This window comes from Poromitra crassiceps, assembly GCF_964638095.1.
Source record: "Poromitra crassiceps genome assembly, chromosome: 20".
Taxonomy (NCBI): Eukaryota; Metazoa; Chordata; class Actinopteri; order Beryciformes; family Melamphaidae; genus Poromitra; species Poromitra crassiceps.
Window position 1 is genome coordinate 4718079 of NC_139637.1, and position 22945 is coordinate 4741023.

Consider the following 22945-nt stretch of genomic DNA (forward strand, 5'->3'; position numbering starts at 1 on the left):
GTTCTCCCGTTGAGTTACTGTTTAGAGAGGCTGATTATAGGGGCCAGCGCTACCGCAGCTGACCACTGCGAGCCTGTGCGAGGTTCTTTTGGTGCTGTCACGCTTCCAAAAATAAAAAATGGCGGAGGCTGCTGGGCGCTGATGTTGCAATAGGGCAATATGGAGCTGTCATTTCTTTCCATAAAAGTTCTTTGGTATTGCTTGGCAGTTTTTTCCAGCCTCCTCCACCCCCCTCAGGAATGAGACTAACCGTGTTCTTCTTCTCTCCTCTCATTGCAGGTACGCCTGGTCATTAACGAGAAGGGGCTCATCTGCGAGGAGAGGGACGTGAGCTTGCCGCTGCAGGAGCACAAGGAGCCCTGGTTCATGAGGTTGAACCTGGGAGAGGAGGTGCCCGTCTTCATCCACGGCGACACCATCGTCAGCGACTACAACCAGATCATCGAGTACCTGGAGACCAACTTTGTGGGAGGTACGCCTAAAATAACGCTGTTCTCTTCCGGCGACGTCTTTTCTCTCACGCAAAAAGTGTCAGCGCTGTTTATCAAAGCTCTTGTCTGGCTGCACGGTAACAGGCTGCTGGCATAAGCCCCTCCCCTGCTCTACAGCTGCTCTCCCATTGGAGGCGTCCATTTCGGACGCTGCCGGATTTCCCCTCCGCGCTTAAGAAGCTCTGTCATTGGCTCCGACCATGTCAATCAGAGCGGCTTCCGCTCCCTCCTCCCTGTGTGTCGCTGTAAAATAGTCCCCTGCCGCCGCAGTGCAAACAACAACGCTAACTAGCTAGCAAGCTACACGCTACCTTGTTGCTACACGCTGAAAATGGCAAGTTGGATTGTTGGAAACTATTTTCCAAGGGCACTGAAGTGTCCAATCACTTAGTTGCAAAGACTAGTGGCGGCCATTGAAGGCCATCTGCTGTCATTGTACAGTGTGTGTCAGTGTGTCAGTGTGTGTCAGTGTGCAGTGTGTGTCAGTGTGCGCTGTACTGTCAACCTCTGTATGTTGTCGGTGTGTCTTTGCACCAACGTCGCCGAGACAAACTCCTGTTCATTCATTCTACTTGGCCATTAGATGAGATGAAACTTGAATGACCCCATGGGGGAAATGGGGTCAATATATCTGTTCATATAAATATGAACAGAAGAAATAGTGAAATACTGAATTGAAGTCATTATGACAAAAGGACATACCGGGGATAACCCAACGAATAAATAAAGATATAACTTGGCGCTATAATGTTACAGGTGAGAAACAGATGTGCCAGTGTCACATCTTCCTTGACAGATGTAAAGCTTAGAAGTTATATTTATCACCAGCTGTTATCACCTCGTCAGCAGATGGGAGAACATAATATACGTGTCAAAGTGTGAAAATGTGGATTGTGAGGCGGCCATTAAAGTGATTAAAATTGAGGTTGAACAAGCGGAATCGTCACGCTGTGCGTCGTCACGCTGCCCCTCGTGCTCGCGCTTGTGTGTGTGCATGCATATTGTGTATGTGTGTGTGCGTGTGTGTCCATGCATATTGTGTATGTGTGTGTGTGCGTGTGTGTCCATGCATATTGTGTATGTGTGTGTGCGTGTGTGTCCATGCATATTGTGTATGTGTGTGCGCGTGTGTGCGCGTGAGGGTGTGTGAGGGCAGCAGGGAGAATAGGCTCTTGTGCGGGTGCGGGTGAGTTGGGCACTAGCTAACGGCAGCCAGCAGGTAGCGCTGCTGTGCAGTGAGTAAAGCTCACTCTCTTCTCCGGGCCCTCTCGGCAAGCTTCATTGCATCATGATCCTGTCAGCTGTATGTATGATGCTATATCTTCGGGGGACTTGTCCCATAGAATCCTTAGCGGAGACATCGTGACGTTATGTAATGTCCCAGGAGCCGGGATCCAGGAAAGGCCTGAGGTGATGCTGAGAGCTTCCTCCGTTCGTTTGGTTTGTGCTCACTCATCCCGAGCATCGATGCTTCGGCTGACTCCTCATCTGGGCAGCAGACGACACGCTCCACTGGTCGCTCAATAGCACAGTAAGCAGATATAGATGGAGACAATTGACAGTAGTGGAGTAAAGTTTGATGTCTATTTCTCACTCAAACCCGTTCATCTGAGCTATCTGTGCCGTGTCCAGGCGATAGCATTATATTTTGTTTTAGGATAAATAATATGGACTTGTATCAAATCCGGACCTGAATACGCAGCAATGATATCAAAGTGAATCCACACTGAGGTTAAGGTTTGCACGTTTTTCTCTCTGTATTGCCACCATAACGATGCTGCTTTTAAAAAACCAGACCGCTTGCTGTGCTTTTAGCCACAAGTCAAGATTTAAGATTGACAGACGTGCTTTTTCTCTGGGTTTGAGTCTCTAATGGATCCTGCCCACGTGAGCTGCAGCTGCCCAGCAGAGGGCAGATGTCTCTGCAAAGAGAGTCGACCACCAGTAGAGCAGCCTGGTGCCGACGGCCAATCAAACACCTGGGCTCTGAGGACTTTTTGCCTCCTGTGATTGATTGGTTTGTTTTTCTATCAGAGTTGAATTCTTGGACTGCTTTGTGGCGTCGCAAACAGCCGGCAGAGGATAAATGAAACCACCAGCGGAGCGGCTCTGTCGCCCTGGTATTCTATTTGTGCCACATTCAGTCTGACCATGGCTTGTTCTTTCCACTCCGCAGTCCAGGTTGGGAGTGGGCACCCTCGGGTGCTGAGGGAGTGATCTCACACACGCGCGGGCCGCGTAGAGCAAGGAGCGCTCCTGGCACGCCGTAGGGTCGCCCCCGCTGGTCCCCGGGACTGATGACTCAGCTTGCTGGCGCTGTGCCAGGTGCAGCTCCACCCTCTGGCGAGCCGTCACATTGAGCAGCCTATCGCTGGCAGCCTGTCGCTCTGATGTCAGCGACGCCCTCCCTGGACTCGGCTCAGGTGTCAGCGTGTCGGCTGTGTCAGCATGTCGGCCGGCCTGCTGGGAGCCTGGACTCAGATCATCACAGCTCTTTTGTCGTGATCGCCCACTCACTCGCCTTTCACTTTTTCTAAGCTCCGCTTCTGAGCAGTGGGTCAGTGTGGCCAGCGTGTGGCGCTGTCGGGCCATGCAAGCGTGCTAGCCTAGGCCGCTTGTCGAGTATAAGGGAGATATAAAAGTGTGTTTTGCTTGTGTGTGTAGCCCTTTAAGACCGCGAACCACGTCACACGATTTGCGGTCTTAAAGGGATACACACACAAATGAGGGATATACACACAAATGCTGCATCAGGTATCAATGGGTTATCAGTTCAGTTCAGTTCAGTTTTATTGATATCGTGAAGGAAATTAGATTTGCAGCAGGCATCAACAACACAGTAAACAAAAAACAACATCAGACGACATGACAGATTATAATAAACATGACAGCTGCAATAGCTACGGGAGCGAACAGGTTTGAGCAAAAACAAAGAGGAAAAGTACATTTCCCCTACAAGACACTGACAACACTGTGCAATAATGCACTGATAACACAATACAGTGCATAAGCAGAGACAATCAAGGTAGATTCAAAATATGAATATATGAATTTGTTGTCTTATATTACCGTGTATGTTGTGTTGCTGCTCATCTGGATATTGCAAACACATTTCTTCTCTGTTGATAATAAGGTGTACAGTACCTGTACCTAGCCTTTTTTATTATTATTTTTTTATCTTGGAATTCCACGCTCCATGGAGATTCTCAGGAGCTTGTTATGGGTGAGCAGTTTCCTTTCAGATACTTGAGATGTCACTTTGTGATTAGTGTGTGTGTGTGTGTGTGTGTGCGTGTGCGTGTGTGTGTGCGTGTGAGAGAGATCTGTTACCAAGTTACCATGCTGTGTGCCTATGATGGCTGAAGCACGGAGCGTTGTGTTATTTTAGAGTTGTGTAGCGGCAAACGTAGTGGCGGTTGCTTAGGACACAGGTTCTCAAATGTTTTTCAGCCAAGGACCCCTTACAAGATAGAAAATATACCGGGGACCCCCTCATTCTGATTTGTGATTTTGGACTAAGCTTAATTGTTTCCACGGTAACGTGCTTGACTTTTAATTTGATAGGTTTGTTATTAGAATGTAATCCATGAACGATTTTAGATTTAAAGCATAAACTATTTTCATGAACTATGAAGATTTTGCAATTTTTTTTTATTACATTACATTACGTCATTTAGCAGACACTTTTGTTTTATCCGACTTACAATATCACAATTTGTCAACAGTACAGAAAACCACTATGCTATGTTTTTTGTGCTTGTGCTTCGGCAATGGGGGTGGGTTGGGGAGGAGAGGAATGGGGGTAAATTTGAAAATATGGAGGGACAACCCCCTTGATTTGTACTTTCCTGCATAACTCTGTACACCTCTTTTTCCTCTTAATAAATTATATATAAAAAAAGAAAAGAAATGACAATGACAGCCAAGATATTTTGATAGACTAGCACCATGTAGGAAGTAGTTTGAGAAGGAATAAGTAACATGTAGCATTTTATTTTTTAATTAAAAAAAAAAAAAAAAAAAAATTACTTGAAAACTTTTCGCGGACCCCCTGGCAAAGTGCCACGGACTAGGGATGTCAACGGTTAACCGTTAATCGATTAACCGTCGCTAACGTCGTTGTTCGGTTATTGCTGTCGGTCTATCAGTTAATATTATTATTATTATTTTTTTTGGTCTATTTACTCAATGAGCTCATGCCCAAACAAGGCGTGTCTATTTAGATGCTGAAATGTTAATGCTTTTTGTGTTAGAAATTCTAACACAAAAAGAATTTGTGTTGAATTGTTGATGCTTTTTGTTAATGCTTGTTAATGCTTTTTGTGTTAGAAATTCTAACACAAAAAGCATTAACATTTCAGCATCTAAATAGACACGCCTTGTTTGGGCAGGAGCTCATTGAGTAAATAGAGAAAAAAAAAGAAAAAAAAAATATTAAAAAATTATGAATTAACCGATAGGTTAATCAATTATTAGCGTTGGTTAATCGAAAGTGAAATTAACCGAAAATTGACATCCCTACCACAGACCCCTGGGGGTCCGCGGACCCCCATTTGAGAACCACTGGCTTAGGAACCTCAGGTGTTCTGTGAAGTTATGAAGCACTCACAGTGTGTCTAGAGAACCAGCAGAACCTCAGGTGTTCTGTGAAGTTATGAAGCACTCACAGTGTGTCTAGAGAACCAGCATCTCACATGGAAACCTGCATGGAAAATATGGAAAGATTGTTTACCATAACAAAGCAAAAGGTCAATGAGGTTTGTGGGGATTTCCACATAGACCTGTTGAATCCCAACAAACGTGAAATGACAGATGGAATTATTGAAGTAATGTACAGTATGAGCCTTTTTCCCAACAGTCACAAAACCAAGCAGAAGAGGTTTGGTTAGGTGAGGTTTATTTCATATGGACATCACAGAGCATTGGAGATGTAACATACATATTATGCACAACAACCAGATGCACAGTGTGTGTCAGATAACATCCCACTGTGCCACTCTGATGAACAATATATTCACAAACCATTATGGAAAACAACACTGAGTGGATTATTAACGAACGACATTAGCGATCACCTGCCTGTCTTTTCAATTCATCAATGTGATTATAGGAAGAAGAGGGAGTTTAATTAAGGAAATAAAATACAAGAGAAGCAGAACTGACAACTCTATAGTTGCATTCAGAAATGATTTAATGATTTTTATACAACAGTTAGTTCCGGCCGGGCAATTTGATTGGACAAGAGGCATCCTACCAGTGCCAATATGTAAGGGATAATGTATATTGAGGCGGTGATTACGGGGGAAATAATGACCGACAGGTGATGATTGAGCCCGACGCGCAGCGGAGGGCTTAATGATTCACCTGAAGGTCATTATTTCCCAGTAATCACCGCCTCAATATACATTATCCCGCTTAGAACACGGCCTACAACTAAATCATTCAATAATCTGACAAAAATAATTATTCAAATAGATTTTTTAATAGCGTTTTCAACGGCAAAGCGGTTTCATTCGTAATTGGCACACAAGACACCACAGCTGCAACTGGTTGGCCTAATTAGTAGTGTTTGCTGACAAAAAGCTCTTATCAACTGATTAATCCAGGTGTGGCAGAGCAGCGGTCGGTTGTCGAGAAATAATGACCGGTGAATATTGTTGATTGACCAATCAGAATCGAGTATTCGAGAGAGCCGTGTTCTAATTCATGATAATGCACTGGCGCTTCACTGTGTGTAGATCACTCCGCTTCACAGCTGCTCTAATCAACAAAACGCTTCACAGCTGTAGAGTAGACAGTAGTAAAGTAGACAGCATGCAGTTAATTAGGCTGATTAGGCTACATTTTCAGCAAAGCAGAAAGCTGAGGGGACTATTTTTGTTGGCGGAGGAATAAATAGAGAAATCATATATTTTCTCAGCTTTTTGTCATTATTTTTAATCAGCTTTGTTTAATAGAACTGTTGTATAAAAGCAATATCACACTCGAGGTTGTGCTGTTGTCTAATATTGGCACTGCTGTGATTATCTTCGGCACTCGGCCTGCGGCCTCGTGCCTACGACCGAATCATCGCAGTGCCAATATTAGCCAACAACAGCACTCCCTCTCGTGTGATATTGCTTAAATAACTTGAATGGAGTATGTGAAGAATCTGACTTTGACAAAGGATAATATGCTTTATTTTTAGACATATTCAACACTTTTAGGGATGCACGATATATCGGCCGATGTCAGTCATTATCGGCATGTTAAATAGGTCCGATGTTGCAATGTTAATATTGGTTATCGGTAGCCAAAATTTTCACAAAATGTTATTATCATAGAAATGTGTATGTATACAGAGCATAACGACATTGGGAAATGTCGGTTAGCGGCCATAACAGCAATGTCAATATCCGTTATCGGTATCGGCCAAAATGTTCATATCGGTGCATCCCTAAACACTTTATATGAGAAAAACGGTCCATTAAAACAGTAGAGCAACAACGATATTTACGCACTAGTAGGGACAGCGAAACCTGGTCATGATTTCTGGAATGAGACATTGCTGTTGAGTTTTTCAAATGTATGTTTTTGTCACTTCGACCACCACAAGCTGAGTGCCATCCAGTTCCATTGTATTTGAGAGAAGGCAGAAATCTTTAGGGCTGATATCTCCAAAACTCAGGCAACTAACACAAAACAATCTAGGTGGATAAATAGCACCACAGGTGAGAGGAAAACGTACACCCCGTCACACCAGTACGGCTTCTCTCCAGTGTGAATGCGTTGAGTTTTTAGGTGACTTGAGTGACTGAAGCTGCTTCCACATTGGTCACAGCATTATGGCTTCTCTCCAGTGTGAATGCGTGAGGCTAGCCCGAACACTTTCTGTGAATGTGTTGTTGATGTGCTGCTAGGTCACTTGAGAGACTGAAGCTGCCCTCACATTGGTCACAGGAGTACGGCTTCTCTCCAGTGTGAATGCGTTGATGTCTTGTTAGCTTACTTGACTCACTGAACCTTCTCGGACATAGTTCACACCAGTATGGCTTCTCTCCAGTGTGAATGCGTTGATGTGTTTTTAGGTCACCTGACTGACTGAAGCTGCTTCCACATTGGTCGCAGGAGTACGGCTTCTCTCCAGTGTGAATGCGTTGATGTGTTTTTAGGGCACTTGACTTACTGAAGCTCCTCCCACATTGGTCACAGGAGAATGGCTTCTCTCCAGTGTGAATGCGTTGATGTGTTTTTAGGTCACCTGACCGACTGAAGCTGCTTCCACATTGGTCACAGGAGAATGGCTTCTCTCCAGTGTGAATGCGTTGATGTATTTTTAGGACATTTGAGCGACTGAAGCTCCTCCCACATTGGTCACAGGAGAATGGCTTCTCTCCAGTGTGAATGCGTTGATGTCTTGTTAGGTTAGTTAACAGACTGAAGCTCCTCCCACATTGGTCACAGGAGAATGGCTTCTCTCCAGTGTGAATGCGTTGATGTGTTTTTAGGTGACTTGAGTGACTGAAGCTCCTCCCACATTGGTCACAGGAGAATGGCTTCTCTCCAGTGTGAATGTGTTGATGTGTTTTTAGATCACCTGACTGACTGAAAGATGTCCCACACTGCAGAGAGCGGTGGCGTTTTGGTCTGTTGGTGTCTCTCTGTTTCATGGAGGAAGATATAAAGGATATAAGTCATTACTATCTCTGACAAAGTATTTTATTAGATGAAAGCATATGCTAACAGATAAACATATCTTGTTGTATGTACTGTGTAATAGGGGTGGGGGGGAAAATCGATTCACCTAAGTATCGCGATTTTTTATGTCACAATTTTTTGGATCGATCTTTTATTCCAGAATCGATAATCGCAACAAAAAACAAAAAAAAATAAAAAAAAATGGTGTGCTTGCAGTCAGGCCACTCACTGAACAGCAGGCCAGGCGCCGCCTACTGGTTTACTAGTGGTTTTATTACTTTATTAGTTAGTCTGAAGTAATAATTACACTTCAGGGTTAAAGTGGGTGCATCTCATTGTAAAATTGGACTTCAAACGGCCCAAATCTGGCTTCAAACGGCCCAAATTGGGCTTCAAACGGCCCAAATTTCACGCGCGTCGGCCCATATCGGCCTGGCCTGCTTGGTATCTAATGCCCGGCCTGAATTATGATCCCAGTCCGCCCCTGTTTTTAACTATATCGCCCAGCCCTACTCATGATATATAATATACAGTCTCTAGTGTATGATTCAACTTTTCCCATGTTCTAATCTAGTGTAAAAAAGCAAACAAACTGAAAAAAGAAAAGAAAAAAATAAACAAAAATCGCAATAAATCGTAATATCGAATCGCAATAATCGTAGAATCGCAATACTTAAGAATCGCAATATAAATCGAATCGGCACCCAAGAATCGTGATAGTATCGAATCGGGAGATAAGTGAATCGCCACAGCCCTACTGTGTAACCAGTGTTGGGGTAGACACATTACAGAAGTAACACATTACAGGTAATATATTACTTTTAGCCATTAAGAAATTATACCAGTTACTGTACTATGTCAAGTAATGTGAGTAACAACTTGAAACTAAGCTGCTGTCAGCTCCTCGTTATGTTGCATTGAGTTACATTATGATGCATTCATCTACTCAGTAAAGTCAAGTATTGGTTGAAGGTCAATTATAACGTTATGACTTCACACAAAAATATTAGAGGGAATTATGCCCTGTTTACTGTAACTTCCTACACTATAGTTCTAAGCAGCTTATAATAATTAAAACTACTAATGCCAAGAGTCTTGGCATTAGTAGTTTTAACACGTTCACTGCCAATGACGTATTACTCCGTCAAAAAAAATCCAACGGTTCACTGCCACTGACGTATTAATACGTCAAAAAAATAGATTTTTTTTTTTGACGGTGGGACATGGATCAACGCTCCCCACGTCTCCTATAAAAATATTGGAGTCAGCGAACGTGTACAACCCATTCCACGGACCCACTAAGTGGCGACAGTGCTCTCCACACTAGGAAAAGCAGAGCCAAAACTGTAGGGTAACGCGCGAGGAAACCATTCTCTACTGTAAAATGGATTGGCGAAAACGCTTTCACTTTCGCGCATTATCGCGCTGGGAGCTGGCGGTGGGGGATTCCAAAAATAGACTGGGTGGAAAACACAGTTTGAAACACGCAGCATAAAGCCTAGAATCGCACAAAGCTTCATCAAAGCTCTCAAACCCAAGACAAGTGAGCCCTATCCACACTCGCTGCCAGGGAGGGAGGCTGCTCAAACTCGCAGCAGCAGCAGCAGATCACTCGCTTGTGACAAACGCAGGCTGAAAGCCACCAGACACGCCCACGGAGGGAGGAGTTTGAAGGAGAGGGCGTTCAGAACTATATTGTTTAGATGTCTGATCTCTCACTGATGCAAAAAATAAATGGTTAAAGTGACTGTTCTGCCTGTTTGATTGAATTTCACAAAACTGCGATTATCTCAGCTTTCACTCTCAGACGCTGAAACCATGCTGTACTCAACGGCTAATATCTACATAACTACTAACTCTACAAACTAACTCTTTTAGACAGAGAAAGCACACATTCTATTAGTACTTTTGTGAACTTTGTGTTCACAAACTCCAAGCAGAAAATAATCCTCGGCTCTTGTAAAATGAGCCAGAATCCTCAAAAAAACCCTCTGGCAGAACCTACCTACAGTAAAAAAAAAAAAGGCTGGCAGTGAATGTGTTAATTAATTAAGTCTTGGCCCAAGACTTAATTTTTTATTTTTATCAAAGCACTTTAAATAAATAATTTATTTAAATATGCCCTTAAATATATAATCATTTCCTAATCAAATTGTGTTTTTTATGCAGATAACCACTATAGATGACAATAACAAAGTAAAAGGATAACATTTAGAACTGTGGATGGTTTACACTGACTTTAGGGCGGTTGAAAATCTTTTTCGGGACGGTGGTGTCGTTCTGCGGTTATTTTGGTGAAAGCAACGCAAAAGTAGTGTGATAAGTAACAAGTTACTCTACACAGACAATAATATTGTAAAGTAACTTATTACTTTCAAAAGAAAATAACTAGTAGGTACATTTTGAATGTAACTTGCCCAACACTGTTTGTAACATATCAGAAAATGTCACATGATAAAATAAATGACACGTTATTTTATTTCATCCAGACCTGGACAACAGCAGCAGCTTTGCATTGTGAAATATCTCATCGTAGGAAGAACCAAGCTAACAGGCTAATGTTAGCAAAGTTAGCGAGGGAGAGAGAATACTTAGTAATCATTGTGACATACAGTACAACATCGAGCTAACAGTGAGCTAACAGATTAAATTTACCAACAGATTCCAATTAGGGATGGGTGCGAGTACTCGGGTACTCGAGCACTCGTTCATAACGTCAGTATTCGAGTAACGTTTCTGCTGTTCAGGTACTCGCCCCACTCCCCACCCCTTTAAAAATGGTCTAAGATCTACTCACGCATCGTCATGTGGATCTGGCAGCATGAACTGCACGGCCGTCAAGTCAGCCAGAATGTACAAGTACGTCATCCGCTTTGTTGCTTTCAAAATAAAACGCTTATTAAACCTTATTTATTTTGAGTAATGTGTTACAGCCACAGTTTCACGCCATATAACATCATGAGTATTTTGATACAAAGTTTGCTGCTTCATTCGTTGAAATACTTTTTCTCCTCCAACGTGCATCAATAAGCTATTTACTTTTGTTTAAGTAACATTATTTTGAAAGTTTTAACCGGAAGTTTTCCAGCTCATCCCGAAAATGGTGGCTGGAAATATTCTCCCGAATGATACACATGCTTCTTCATAGCGCACGCCCGATAAAACTCATTCAAAACATTGCACTAGTTTACTGACTACACTGTCGTTTCCCATAACGTTAAGTCACAAGAAATGTGGAGAAAGAATCACTTTTTGGGAGACAATCGCTTCATGGTGATCACTATTCAGCTGCAGCTGTAACGTTAATCACACTGGTCAGTTTTCACTTTTTGGCAGAACACCGGACCTTGTAATCCGTGGATTTACGTTAATGTAACAGTGATCATAAAGTAAAATGGATGATACTGGACAATAACCTGACATTGCTGGACAATGGACATGGAAATGCCTTCGCTTGTTTCACAACGTGTCTGCTCCAAAGCGCTAATGCCATCCATCCAACCATCGGAGATAGGCTACTGTCTGAGGTAGGCTTTAGATGTTAGCTTAGCGTCACCCAATATCAGTCAGTTCCTCTCCTGACAAAAAATGCTCCAGGTAGTGCTTTTTCCATGCAAAAACGCAATGAGTGAACAGCCAGCAGATAACCCCTGCTCAGTCATTAGCATAGTAATCACACAGACCCCCCCCCCCCCCCCGCGCGAGTGCTCGAGCACTCGCTCATAATAGAAGGAGAGTACTCGAGTATTTAAATTGCTTAAAATGCCCATCCCTAATTCCAATGTTCTCACCTCTTGTGAAGAAGTCATCTTTGTCTCTTGCTCTCTTCCTCCACCAGATCTCTTCCTGCCAATCAGCTGTGACATAATCAAACAGGTAACAGTTTGGTAAACAGGTTGGTAAGACAGGAAACACAATGATGATCATAACAAAGCTGTGAAATCAGTGTAGTGGAGTAGAAAGTACAATATTTCCTTCTGAAATTATAAGTAGGAAGTATAAATTGATTTGTGTCCACATTGATGGATGAACGAGTCAGGGAGAGGAAGCCAGCCTTGTTTCCTGTGTTGAAATAGACTAGGCCTACTGTGTTGAAATAGACTAGGCCTACAGCCTGTGTGTTGAAATAGACTAGGCCTACAGCCTGTGTGTTGAAATAGACTAGGCCTACAGCCTGTGTGTTGAAATAGACTAGGCCTACAGCCTGTGTGTTGAAATAGCCTAGGCCTGTGTGTTGAAATAGACTAGGCCTACAGCCTGTGTTGAAATAGACTAGGCCTACAGCCTGTGTTGAAATAGACTAGGCCTACAGCCTGTGTGTTGAAATAGACTAGGCCTAAAGCCTGTGTGTTGAAATAGACTAGGCCTACAGCCTGTGTGTTGAAATAGACTAGGCCTACAGCCTGTGTGTTGAAATAGACTAGGCCTACAACAGCCTGTGTGTTGAAATAGACTAGGCCTACAGCCTGTGTATGACCTGTACTGTACTACTCAGGTATGAATGTAACTTGCCCAACACTGTCTGTAACATGTCAGAAAATCATAAAATAAATGGCATGTTATTTTATTTGATCCAGACCCGGACAACAGCAGCAGCTTTGCATTGTGAAATATCTCATCATAAATGTAGGAAGAACCACGCCAAACAGGCCAATGTTAGCAAAGTTAGCGAGGGAGGGAGAATACTTAGTAATCATTGTGACATACAGTACAACATCCTATAAATAGACGAGCTAACAGATTAAATTGACCAACAGATTCTAATGTTCTCACCTCTTGTGAAGAAGTCATTAGAGATCAGAAGAGTCAGAAGTTAGAGGCGTTGCTTCTGGTAGCTGCTTGGTAACCTCGCGTCACCAGGCTCTTCTCGGCGAAGCTGCTTGGTCAGCACGAAATCCAACGTTGCCAGAGGAAGTTTGAGCATCCACAGGTGGCTCAAAGCGCTATCTGGTGTGTCCGACTGTCCGTGATGATCCTCTGTAGGCAGGCGTAGCAGCGGCGTATGTCTGCTGGGTTAACAGAGCGCTCCACGCTGATAGACGTCTTTAGCTAGCTTAGCCAACTAGCTTGCTAACAGTGCATTGACTGGAGAATAACTCTCAGTAACTTCTAGCCGAAGTCTACTATATATCCGCCAGTCTCACTTACAGTTTACACTTCCGATTAGTAGGTCACTAAACTGGTAAACTATAAGACTGTAGGAGGAAAAACGTGTTCTAAAAGTTTCTTAAATATCTGCTACTAGCAACTTCTTCTTCTTCTTCTGTTTGGTTTTACGGCGGTTGGCATCCAAAATGTTGCATTACCGCCATCTACTGAACTAAACCTAAACTGATCTTAATTTAACTAAAATAAACAAAATAACCCCATATCCACCCAAAGTACTCCGATTCATAATTACTTTCCAGATGCAGACGCCTGAGTTTGCACAAATGCATCTCTCAGTATTTTATCTATCTCTGCTCCAGATACATCAACCACATCCAGAAATCTCTTTGCAGCGTCAACCACCATTTCAGTTCTCTCCGTCTTCCCAGTCATACTATCAGCACAGTTTATCACCATGGCGATGAATGCCAGGAATCGCTTCTTGTCCATACAGATATTACTGTGACTTGCTCTTTCCTTTTCCGGCTCCCTTTGTACAATCACCCGCTACTAGCAACTCACCAGCATCTCATGTTTTCTTTTTCTCGCTCTCCCGTCCCGATCACTTCCTCCTTCTTCTTCTTCTATGGATTTGATTGGCGGTTGGCAACCAGCTTAAACGTGCATTACCGCCACCTACCGGACTGGAGTGTGGAACGTTAGATATCGACAGAAAATATTAAAAGAAAAAAGGTATCTAAATCCTATCGACTAACCCAGTTTCTTTCAAATACTTTATTAACTGATTGTATAGTCATCTTACTGCTTTTCCTAGTACTGTCCCTACAGTGAAGTTTAGCTTAGCTTTCTGTAAAGCTGATTTCAGTACCTTCCTCTCCTCTTCATAACTCTCACATTCCAGCAGCAACACATGTTGAACAGTTTCCTGATGGTTACAACTTGCACACTTGCCAGTTGGGTGTTTTCCTATTTTATTAAGTGTACTATGCAATCCAGTGTGTCCTATTCTGAGACGAGTCATGACTGTCTCTTCCTGCCCAGCCTACTTCCTACTCCAACCTTCTTCTGAATATGATACAGATGCCTACCTGTTTCATTTACATCCCAGTGCTCTTGCCATACTTTCTGCATATATATTTTAATAATTGACTTACCCTCCGCTTTACTTATTGGAACATCCATATCTATTAACTTAAGTGATTGCTTTGCTAATATGTCCACATCCTCATTTCCCTCTACCCCTACATGGGCAGGAACCCAAACAAACCCAACAGTCATATCCCTTTTATACAGTTCATATATAAGATGATGAATCATAAAAACAATATCTTGTCTACATGACTTGAAAGAACTAATACTCGCAAGCGCTGCCCAGCTGTCAGAGGCAATTACTGCATTGTTTTTCCTATCGTCTACCAACCATTGCAAAGCTGTTAAAATAGCTATGAGCTCCACTGTGTATACTGACAAATGATCTGTAGTCCTTTTCTTAATCTCTACCTTATACTGTGGGATAAAGACTGTCTCTCCTGTCCGTCCAGTTTCAGGGTCTTTTGAACCATCTGTAAATAACATCAACTTGTCTATAAAGTGATGATCAATGTAACTTTGTGCTATATTCCCAGGGTGTGCATGCTTAGATCTCTCTCTCAATTGTTGCTGTATACTTAAATCTACTAATGGATTTACAAATACCCAGGGTGGGACAATTGAAGATGGAACTGTTGGACTATACTGTATATTATTTTAGATCATACCGTTTCACTATTATATTCCCTATCCATCCAAAACTCATGAAATCTTTTTTGTTACGCTCCCAACAATCCTGTAGGATAAACTTAGTTGGATGAGAACTGTTATGACCTTGCAAATTAATCCAATAAGCTAACATAAGTTTAATTCTTCGAATCCACAATGGCTGTTCCCCCATTTCCACCTGAATTGCAGCTACTGGGGATGTCTTAAGTCCTCCACTACATACTCTAAGTCCTTGTGTTTGCTGCACGTCCAGCTTTTTAAGGTGGCTTATTGCTGCTGACATATACGCTATACATCCTTAATCTAAAGACGCTCATCAGTGCCTGATACACATTAAACAATGATGCTCTGGTTGCTCCCCAGTCTCGTCCTGACAAACATCTTAATAGATTGTTGACCTTTTTACATTTATCTTTTACTTTGTCAGTGTGCTGCTTCCAGGTCAACTTCTCATCAAATAACACTCCAAGGAATCTAATCATCCTAACCTGTTCTATTTGCCCACTGTTCCACCATCTCAATTGCAGCCTGCAGTTTCCTCTGTATATATTTCAGATTCCCCCCTATGTTTAACTGCTTGCCTACAGTCTTCATCAGAATCAGAAAGACTTTAATGATCCCCGGGGGGAAATTACAGTAGCTCGCTTACAGAACAAACAGCATAAAATAAACAGTAGTAAATGCAATATTGAGCAAATAAGCAGAATAAGCAGAAGAACACAACATAGCATAGAATAACAGTAGTAAATGCGATAGAAAAAAATAAGTAGAATGTTTAAGTAAGCAAAAATACAGAAAATACGTAGAGTAAGTATACATTCCGTATTCATCCCACCACGGTACACTTTTCCTATCTTTACACCCTTTACTCATCGGTATCGTTTCCTTTGCTGACTCTATAATGGCTGCCACCAGCTTCTTATTAAACTCATCCACATCTAATATTTCCTCTCTAATTAAAGGTTCAACCTTAACCCAACTTATTTCCTGAAAATTCTCCCAATCAGCTTTATCAAATGTCCATCTCTGTATTATAATGTCCTCTTCTTGATTCACTTCTACTCCAACCTTAATTCTTATAGGATAATGATCACTCCCCACTGTGGATTTCTTTAACAGATCTATTTAGATCTATTGCACTCTCCTTATTTTGAGCACTGCTATATCTAGTACCTCCTGCACCATTCAGACATACTAATCTCTTATCCTCTATGTATTCCTCTAGAATTGATCTAGGGATGCACCGATTCACTTTTTTCACTTCCGATCCGATTCCGATACCTCAATTTGGATATCTGCCGATACCGATATTATGCCGATACCAATATTTTTCTTGAATATACAGTATAGGCAAAGAGTTGGCCAATTAAAGATTTTTTTTTTAAATATAGCTTGCAAAAAGCAGACAAAATTAAGAAAATATACAAGGCAAAGAAGGATACTATTATACATGGGCAAATTACGGCCAGCGCCCCCTGTGCCGCCCGTGCTGGAATTGCAAAACAGAAGAAAAAAAAGAAAAGAAATCAGATTCCGATCCGATCCGTGAATTAGATACCTATATTGGATCGGATCGGCCCCATCCCTAAATTGAACCATGTGCATCTGTTGTCTCACCTCCCCACATTGCAGTGTGTGAATTAAAATCCCCACACCAGATCATTTGATCCTGAATCTAATCTAATGTATCGTGGCACAAATCTTTTACATGGATTATAATAATTCACTATAACAACCTCATCTTTCTCTGTCCATATCTTAACCACTATTGACTCATATTCTTTCCCTACGTTAATTACTTTAAATCTAGTCCCCTTCCTCACAAATGTAGCCACCCTACCACCATTCCCAGTCTTCCTATCATTCTGAATAGCTACATAATCCTGTATTACAAAATCCCACTGTGATCTCAGCCACGTCTCCTGTATACATATTAGGTTTATCTTGTAAATCTGCAACACATTTTTTAAATTCGTACCCATTAGCAATAACGCTTCTTGCATTCCACTGCAGTCTAGCTAAGAACATGATGCTACCCACCACATGATGAGAGAGGTTGTGATGACAATGATTGTGACCCATGCCTTCCTCCATTCAGTGTCTTCTCAATTTCATCACATACAAGACCCTTGATTCCCAGGTATCTCTCTGCTGATTTCACTATTATTTTGATCTTCTCTCTCTTCTTATCTGTTTGTGCAGAGTAATTAATAACATCAATCATGAACAGTACATGACCCGGTTACCCAAGATAACACAGACCTTGTTGTGAGCAGTCTCATGTAGGAACTAGCTAGCAGCTAGCAGGTGTAGTTCGGTCTAAAGAAAATAGTTCCTACATGAAACTGCTCACAACAAGGTTTGTGCATTATCTTGAATAACCGGGTCATGATTTCTGGAAAGAGACATTGCTGATGAGTTTTTTCAAATGTATGTTTATGTCACTTCGACCACCACAAGCTGAGTGCCATCCAGTTCCATTGTATTTGAGAGAAGGCAGAAATCTTTAGGGCTGATATCTCCAAAACTCAGACAACTAACACAAAACAATCTAGGTGGATAAATAGCACCACAGGTGAGAGGAAAAATATGTATTTTGAATTTTAGGGTGAGCTGTCCCTTTAAGTGGAGTTTGTCTTACACCCCGTCACAGCATTATGGCTTCTCTCCAGTGTGAATGCGTGAGGCTAGCCTGAACACTTTCTGTGAATGTGTTGTTGATGTGCTGCTAGGTCACTTGAGAGACTGAAGCTGCCCACACATTGGTCACAGGAGTACGGCTTCTCTCCAGTGTGAATGTTTTGATGTTTTGTTAGTTGACTTGACTCACTGAACCTTCTCGGACATAGTTCACACCAGTATGGCTTCTCTCCAGTGTGAATGCGCTGATGTGTTTTTAGGGCACTTGAGCGACTGAAGCTCCTCCCACATTGGTCACACCAGTACGGCTTCTCTCCAGTGTGAATGCGTTTATGTATTTTTAGGTCACTTGACTTACTGAAGCTCCTCCCACATTGGTCACAGGAGAATGGCTTCTCTCCAGTGTGAATGCGTTGATGTGTTGTTAGGTTAGTTAACTGACTGAAGCTGCTTCCACATTGGTCACAGGAGAATGGCTTCTCTCCAGTGTGAATGCGCTGATGTGTTTTTAGGTCACCTGACTGACTGAAGCTGCTTCCACATTGGTCACAGGAGAATGGCTTCTCTCCAGTGTGAATGCGTTGATGTGTTTTTAGGTCACCTGACCGACTGAAGCTGCTTCCACATTGGTCACACCAGTATGGCTTCTCTCCAGTGTGAATGCGTTGATGTGTTTTTAGGGCACCTGACTGACTGAAGCTGCTTCCACATTGGTCACAGGAGAATGGCTTCTCTCCAGTGTGAATGCGTTGATGTGTTTTTAGGACATTTGAGTGACTGAAGCTGCTTCCACATTGGTCACAGGAGAATGGCTTCTCTCCAGTGTGAATGCGTTGATGTGTTTTTAGGACATTTGAGTGACTGAAGCTGCTTCCACATTGGTCACAGGAGAATGGCTTCTCTCCAGTGTGAATGCGTTGATGTCTTTTTAGGTTACTTGAGAGACTGAAGCTGCTCCCACATTGGTCACAGGTGAATGGCTTCTCTCCAGTGTGAATGCGTTGATGTGTTTTTAGGTGACTTGAGAGACTGAAGCTGCTTTCACATTGGTCACAGGAGAATGGCTTCTCTCCAGTGTGAATGCGTTGATGTCTTTTTAGGTCACCTGACTGACTGAAGCTCCTCCCACATTGGTCACAGGAGAATGGCTTCTCTCCAGTATGAATGCGTTGATGTATTTTTAGGGCTCTTGACTGACTGAAGCTCCTCCCACATTGGTCACAGGAGAATGGCTTCTCTCCAGTGTGAATGCGTTGATGTGTTTTTAGGTCACCTGACTGACTGAAAGATGTCCCACACTGCAGAGAGCGGTGGCGTTTTGGTCTGTTGGTGTCTCTCTGTTTCATGGAGGAAGATATAAAGGATATAAGTCATTACTATCTCTGACAAAGTATTTTATGATATGAAAGCATATGCTAACAGATAAACATATCTTGTTGTATGTACTGTGTAACCAGTGTTGGGGGAAACACATTACAAAAGTAAAACATTACAGGTAATATATTACTTTTAGCAGTAACACAGTAATATAACGCCAATAGGATTTTGGTAATATTATACCAGTTACTGTACTGTGTCAAGTAATGTGAGTAACAACTTGAAACTGAGCTGCTGTCAGCTCCTCGTTAGGGTGCATTGAGTTACATTATGATGCATTCATCTACTCAGTAAAGTCAAGTATTGGTTGAAGGTCAATTATAACGTTATGACTTCACACAAAAATATTAGAGGGAATTATGCCCTGTTTACTGTAACTTCCTACACTATAGTTCTAAGCAGCTTATAATAAGTAAAACTACTAATGCCAAGACTTTATTTTTTATCAAAGCACATATTTAAATCAAAAGATATAATTTTTAATTAATTAATTTTAATTTCCTAATCAAATTGTGTTTTTGATGCAAATAACCACTATAGATGACAATAACAAAGTAAAAGGATAACATTTAGAACTGTGGACAGTTTACATTGACTTTAGGGCGGTTGACATTCTTTTCTTCGGGACGGTGGTGTCATCATAAAATGTCACATCATAAAATAAATGTCACGTTATTTTATTTCATCCAGACCTGGACAACAGCAGCAGCTTTGCATTGTGAATAGGGCTGGGTTAAAAAAATAGATTTTTATTTTAATCCTTTTATATCGATTCATATGTCCAAAGAGATCGTTTATTTTATTTTTTAATAAACATAGGCTATAATATTATAGGCTGTGTGTGGTAGTTGAAACATAGTTTCAAGTTGACATTTATTTATGTTTGTAGTTGAAACAAAAACATAAATAGTGTAGGCTACATAAATGGAAATGTTTGATCATTATTACTTTTAGAAATTATATAGGCTGAAATCAAATCACTGTGCATAATTGTGAAAGTGTCTTTATTGACAGATGAAAAGGCTGTTATTTTCCCTTTTTCACCACCTGGTGGGTAAATATTAACCTTGCTTGCAAGATGGATAACCTCGCGAGATCAAAAGAGATTCTCTCGACGTACCCATCTTGTCATGCACAGGCAGTTAAGATGATTGGTCGAACCATGCCGGCCCGACGAATCAGCGGCAGCCGTAGGCGGGCTCAGGCTCGTCTGGGCAAGTAGTGGGTACATGGTCTTTGTAGTTCTTTTCACTCGTCAACATGGCTGCCGCCGCGGAAGTGGCAGGCAGTCTGAATGAAATTGAATGTAACGTTCCCAATTCTATGTATTAAATTCTAAAAAACGACCCTCAACATTTGGGAAGGCTAAGCCACACAACTAGTTCGTTATAATCTAACTAAATGCTTCGAAGGTGACTTTACGACCGTGAGGACTCAATCAATGAATACCACGGAGATCAGCCACAAGCACCTTCGGCGATCTGATTGGTTGAAGTTAACACCCACCAGCGGTGATAGACAGATGGGTCATCCAATCACCTGCCAAGTAGCTTGGAAAAAGTGCCCGCCTCCGTCAGCGGGTCTGGTTACTCCATTCCCAGATCGACTGGTTTAGTGAAATGTATGTGGAGCTATACCGTCCATCTGGCAGCGTCAGGTTAGGTAAATATATGTGTAACTAAAACCATTAAAATTGACAATCGGTCCGCAACTTTTTTTCCCATGTATCTACCGGTCCTTGGCACAAAAAAGGTTGGGAACCCCTGTGTTACATAACTGGACAGTCATGTAATTCAGGTTACAGCTAAAAAAAAACATGTCTATGGTATCACTAACCAAATCAATATTGAAATTAATCAAATCGGAATAGAAATCGGGATTAATCGATTCAGAATCTTGTGAATCGGAATCGAATCGATTCTTGAAATTTGAACCAATGCCCAGCCCTAATTGTGAAATATCTCATCATAAATGTAGGAAGAACCAAGCTAACAGGCTAATGTTAGCAAAGTTAGTGAGGGAGAGAGAATACTTAGTAATCATTGTGACATACAGCACAACATGCTATAAATAGATGAGGTAACAGATTAAATGTACCAACAGATTCTAATGTTCTCACCTCTTGTGAAGAAGTCATCTTTGTCTCTTGCTCTCTTCCTCCACCAGATCTCTTCCTGCCAATCAGCTGTGACATAATCAAACAGAGACTGTTGGTAAGACAGGAAACCAGTGGCGTGCCGTCCATTAGGCGAACTAGGCAAATGCTAGGGGCGCTTGAGCCGTTAGGGGCGCCAGAGAGGGTTAAAAAATATATATACTTTTTCATGATAATAGGCCTACTATTATTTTACAATAGTAGACAAAAATAAGCAGAACAACATCTTAAGTCTTTAAATAATAGTGAAATCATTTTTCTAATTCTGGCTTTCTGGCTGCCTGGGCTGCAGCACTTTCACCATGGTCCCTAATCCATACCACCCCACCCCCTGTGCGGCCAAACCCCCTTCTACCTGCTCGGAGCTTTTTCCCAGAGTGGGGGAAGGGAGCTGGAAGGTGGGTGCTGTCGGTGCTGCAGCACCCCCTGGTGGCAAGAAATGGGATTTTCGAAATTGTTGGATTTGGCTGTCTTGTGTTTATACCACCAACAAGATGCATTAAAAAACAGTTTGTGCTTCCCAGCTCTAATCTTATTTCATATGCTCTCTCTTCAAAAGTGTTTGATTTTCATCATAATCTGGTTTTCCATAATAATAATAATAAGTTCAGTGTTTATGCCTGTGTTGCTGTCTGTTGTAGTGTAAAACGACTAAAGGGAGAGCAGGTGCTTACATGAAAGTGAGTGAGAAAAGGAGAAGATACTGAATAATGACATCACAACAGTATAATTCTAATGTTAATTTAAAATTAAATATTCTTCTAAATATGGATGAAAGTCCAAAAAACGTCTAATTTTCTTCGCCGCTGCCCTCACGGGCAGCACCGAGAGTCCCTTCCTTACAGCACCCCCTACCTAGAAGTACTTCCAGCACCACTGGGCGAGGGCGATTCTGAGCCTGCACTGCAGTGGTGGAATTAGCTGTAATATAATTTTTATAATTTTTCTTTGGGGGAGGGGGGGCACCAGCAAAAATCTTGCCTAGGGCACCAACTTGGTCAGGCACGCCACTGCAGGGAACACAATGATGATCATAACAATGCTGTGAAATCAGTGTAGTGGAGTAGAAAGTATAAATATTTCCTTCTGAAATTATAAGTAGGAAGTATAAATTGACTTGTGTCCACATTCATGCCCAGGTTAATGTTAGGCCCAGGGCAGCCGCAGAGGAACCAGTCAGGAAGAGCCAGGAGGAAGCCAGCCCTATATGACTTATTTCCTGTGTTGAAATAGACTAGGCCAGCGATCATCAAAGTCCGGACTCCGGTCCGCATCCGGACCCAGACGCCGTCCTATCCGGACCGAGCCCTATAACCTACAAATCATTGAATAGTTACATTTTCACGGAGCGTTTCTATTTTAACCGGCACATGCTTTTCTATCCTTTACGGTACTACTGGTTTATCTGTCAGGAAGCTCACAGACCAATGCATGCGTTGTAAATCATCACACGTGATGCTACTCAGCCAATCAACAAGCGAATCGATTCTGCCTGCTGCTGCGGGAGAGTTGACACACGGACAGACGGAGGAGAGGCGAGACTCGGAGAAATGCGAGAGATAGAAGTACTTTCACATTGCGTGCTCAAAAGAAACGTGTAGACCGCAAAAACAAAGCTTAAGTTTGAATCCAGAGCAGGCAGACTCATGTTCATTCATTGGTCTGACCTGACGAGCAGTTCAAAACCAGTCCGTCTCGTGAAGTGTGATGGGATCCTGACCAGCTGTCTATATGGAAG

At 42.1% G+C, this 22945-nt stretch overlaps 1 protein-coding gene across 1 annotated transcript in view; it reads left to right on the forward strand.

The window, feature by feature from the left end:
* gdap1l1 (ganglioside induced differentiation associated protein 1-like 1) overlaps positions 1-22945 on the forward strand; it is a gene marked incomplete at its 3' end in the record, with an annotated part of 366738 nt that overhangs the window by 6099 nt on the left and 337694 nt on the right. Inside the window, exon 2 of the mRNA XM_083657072.1 lies at positions 280-472. Coding sequence (XP_083513198.1) covers positions 280-472 — 193 coding nt within the window. The remainder of the gene's footprint in view (positions 1-279; positions 473-22945) is intronic.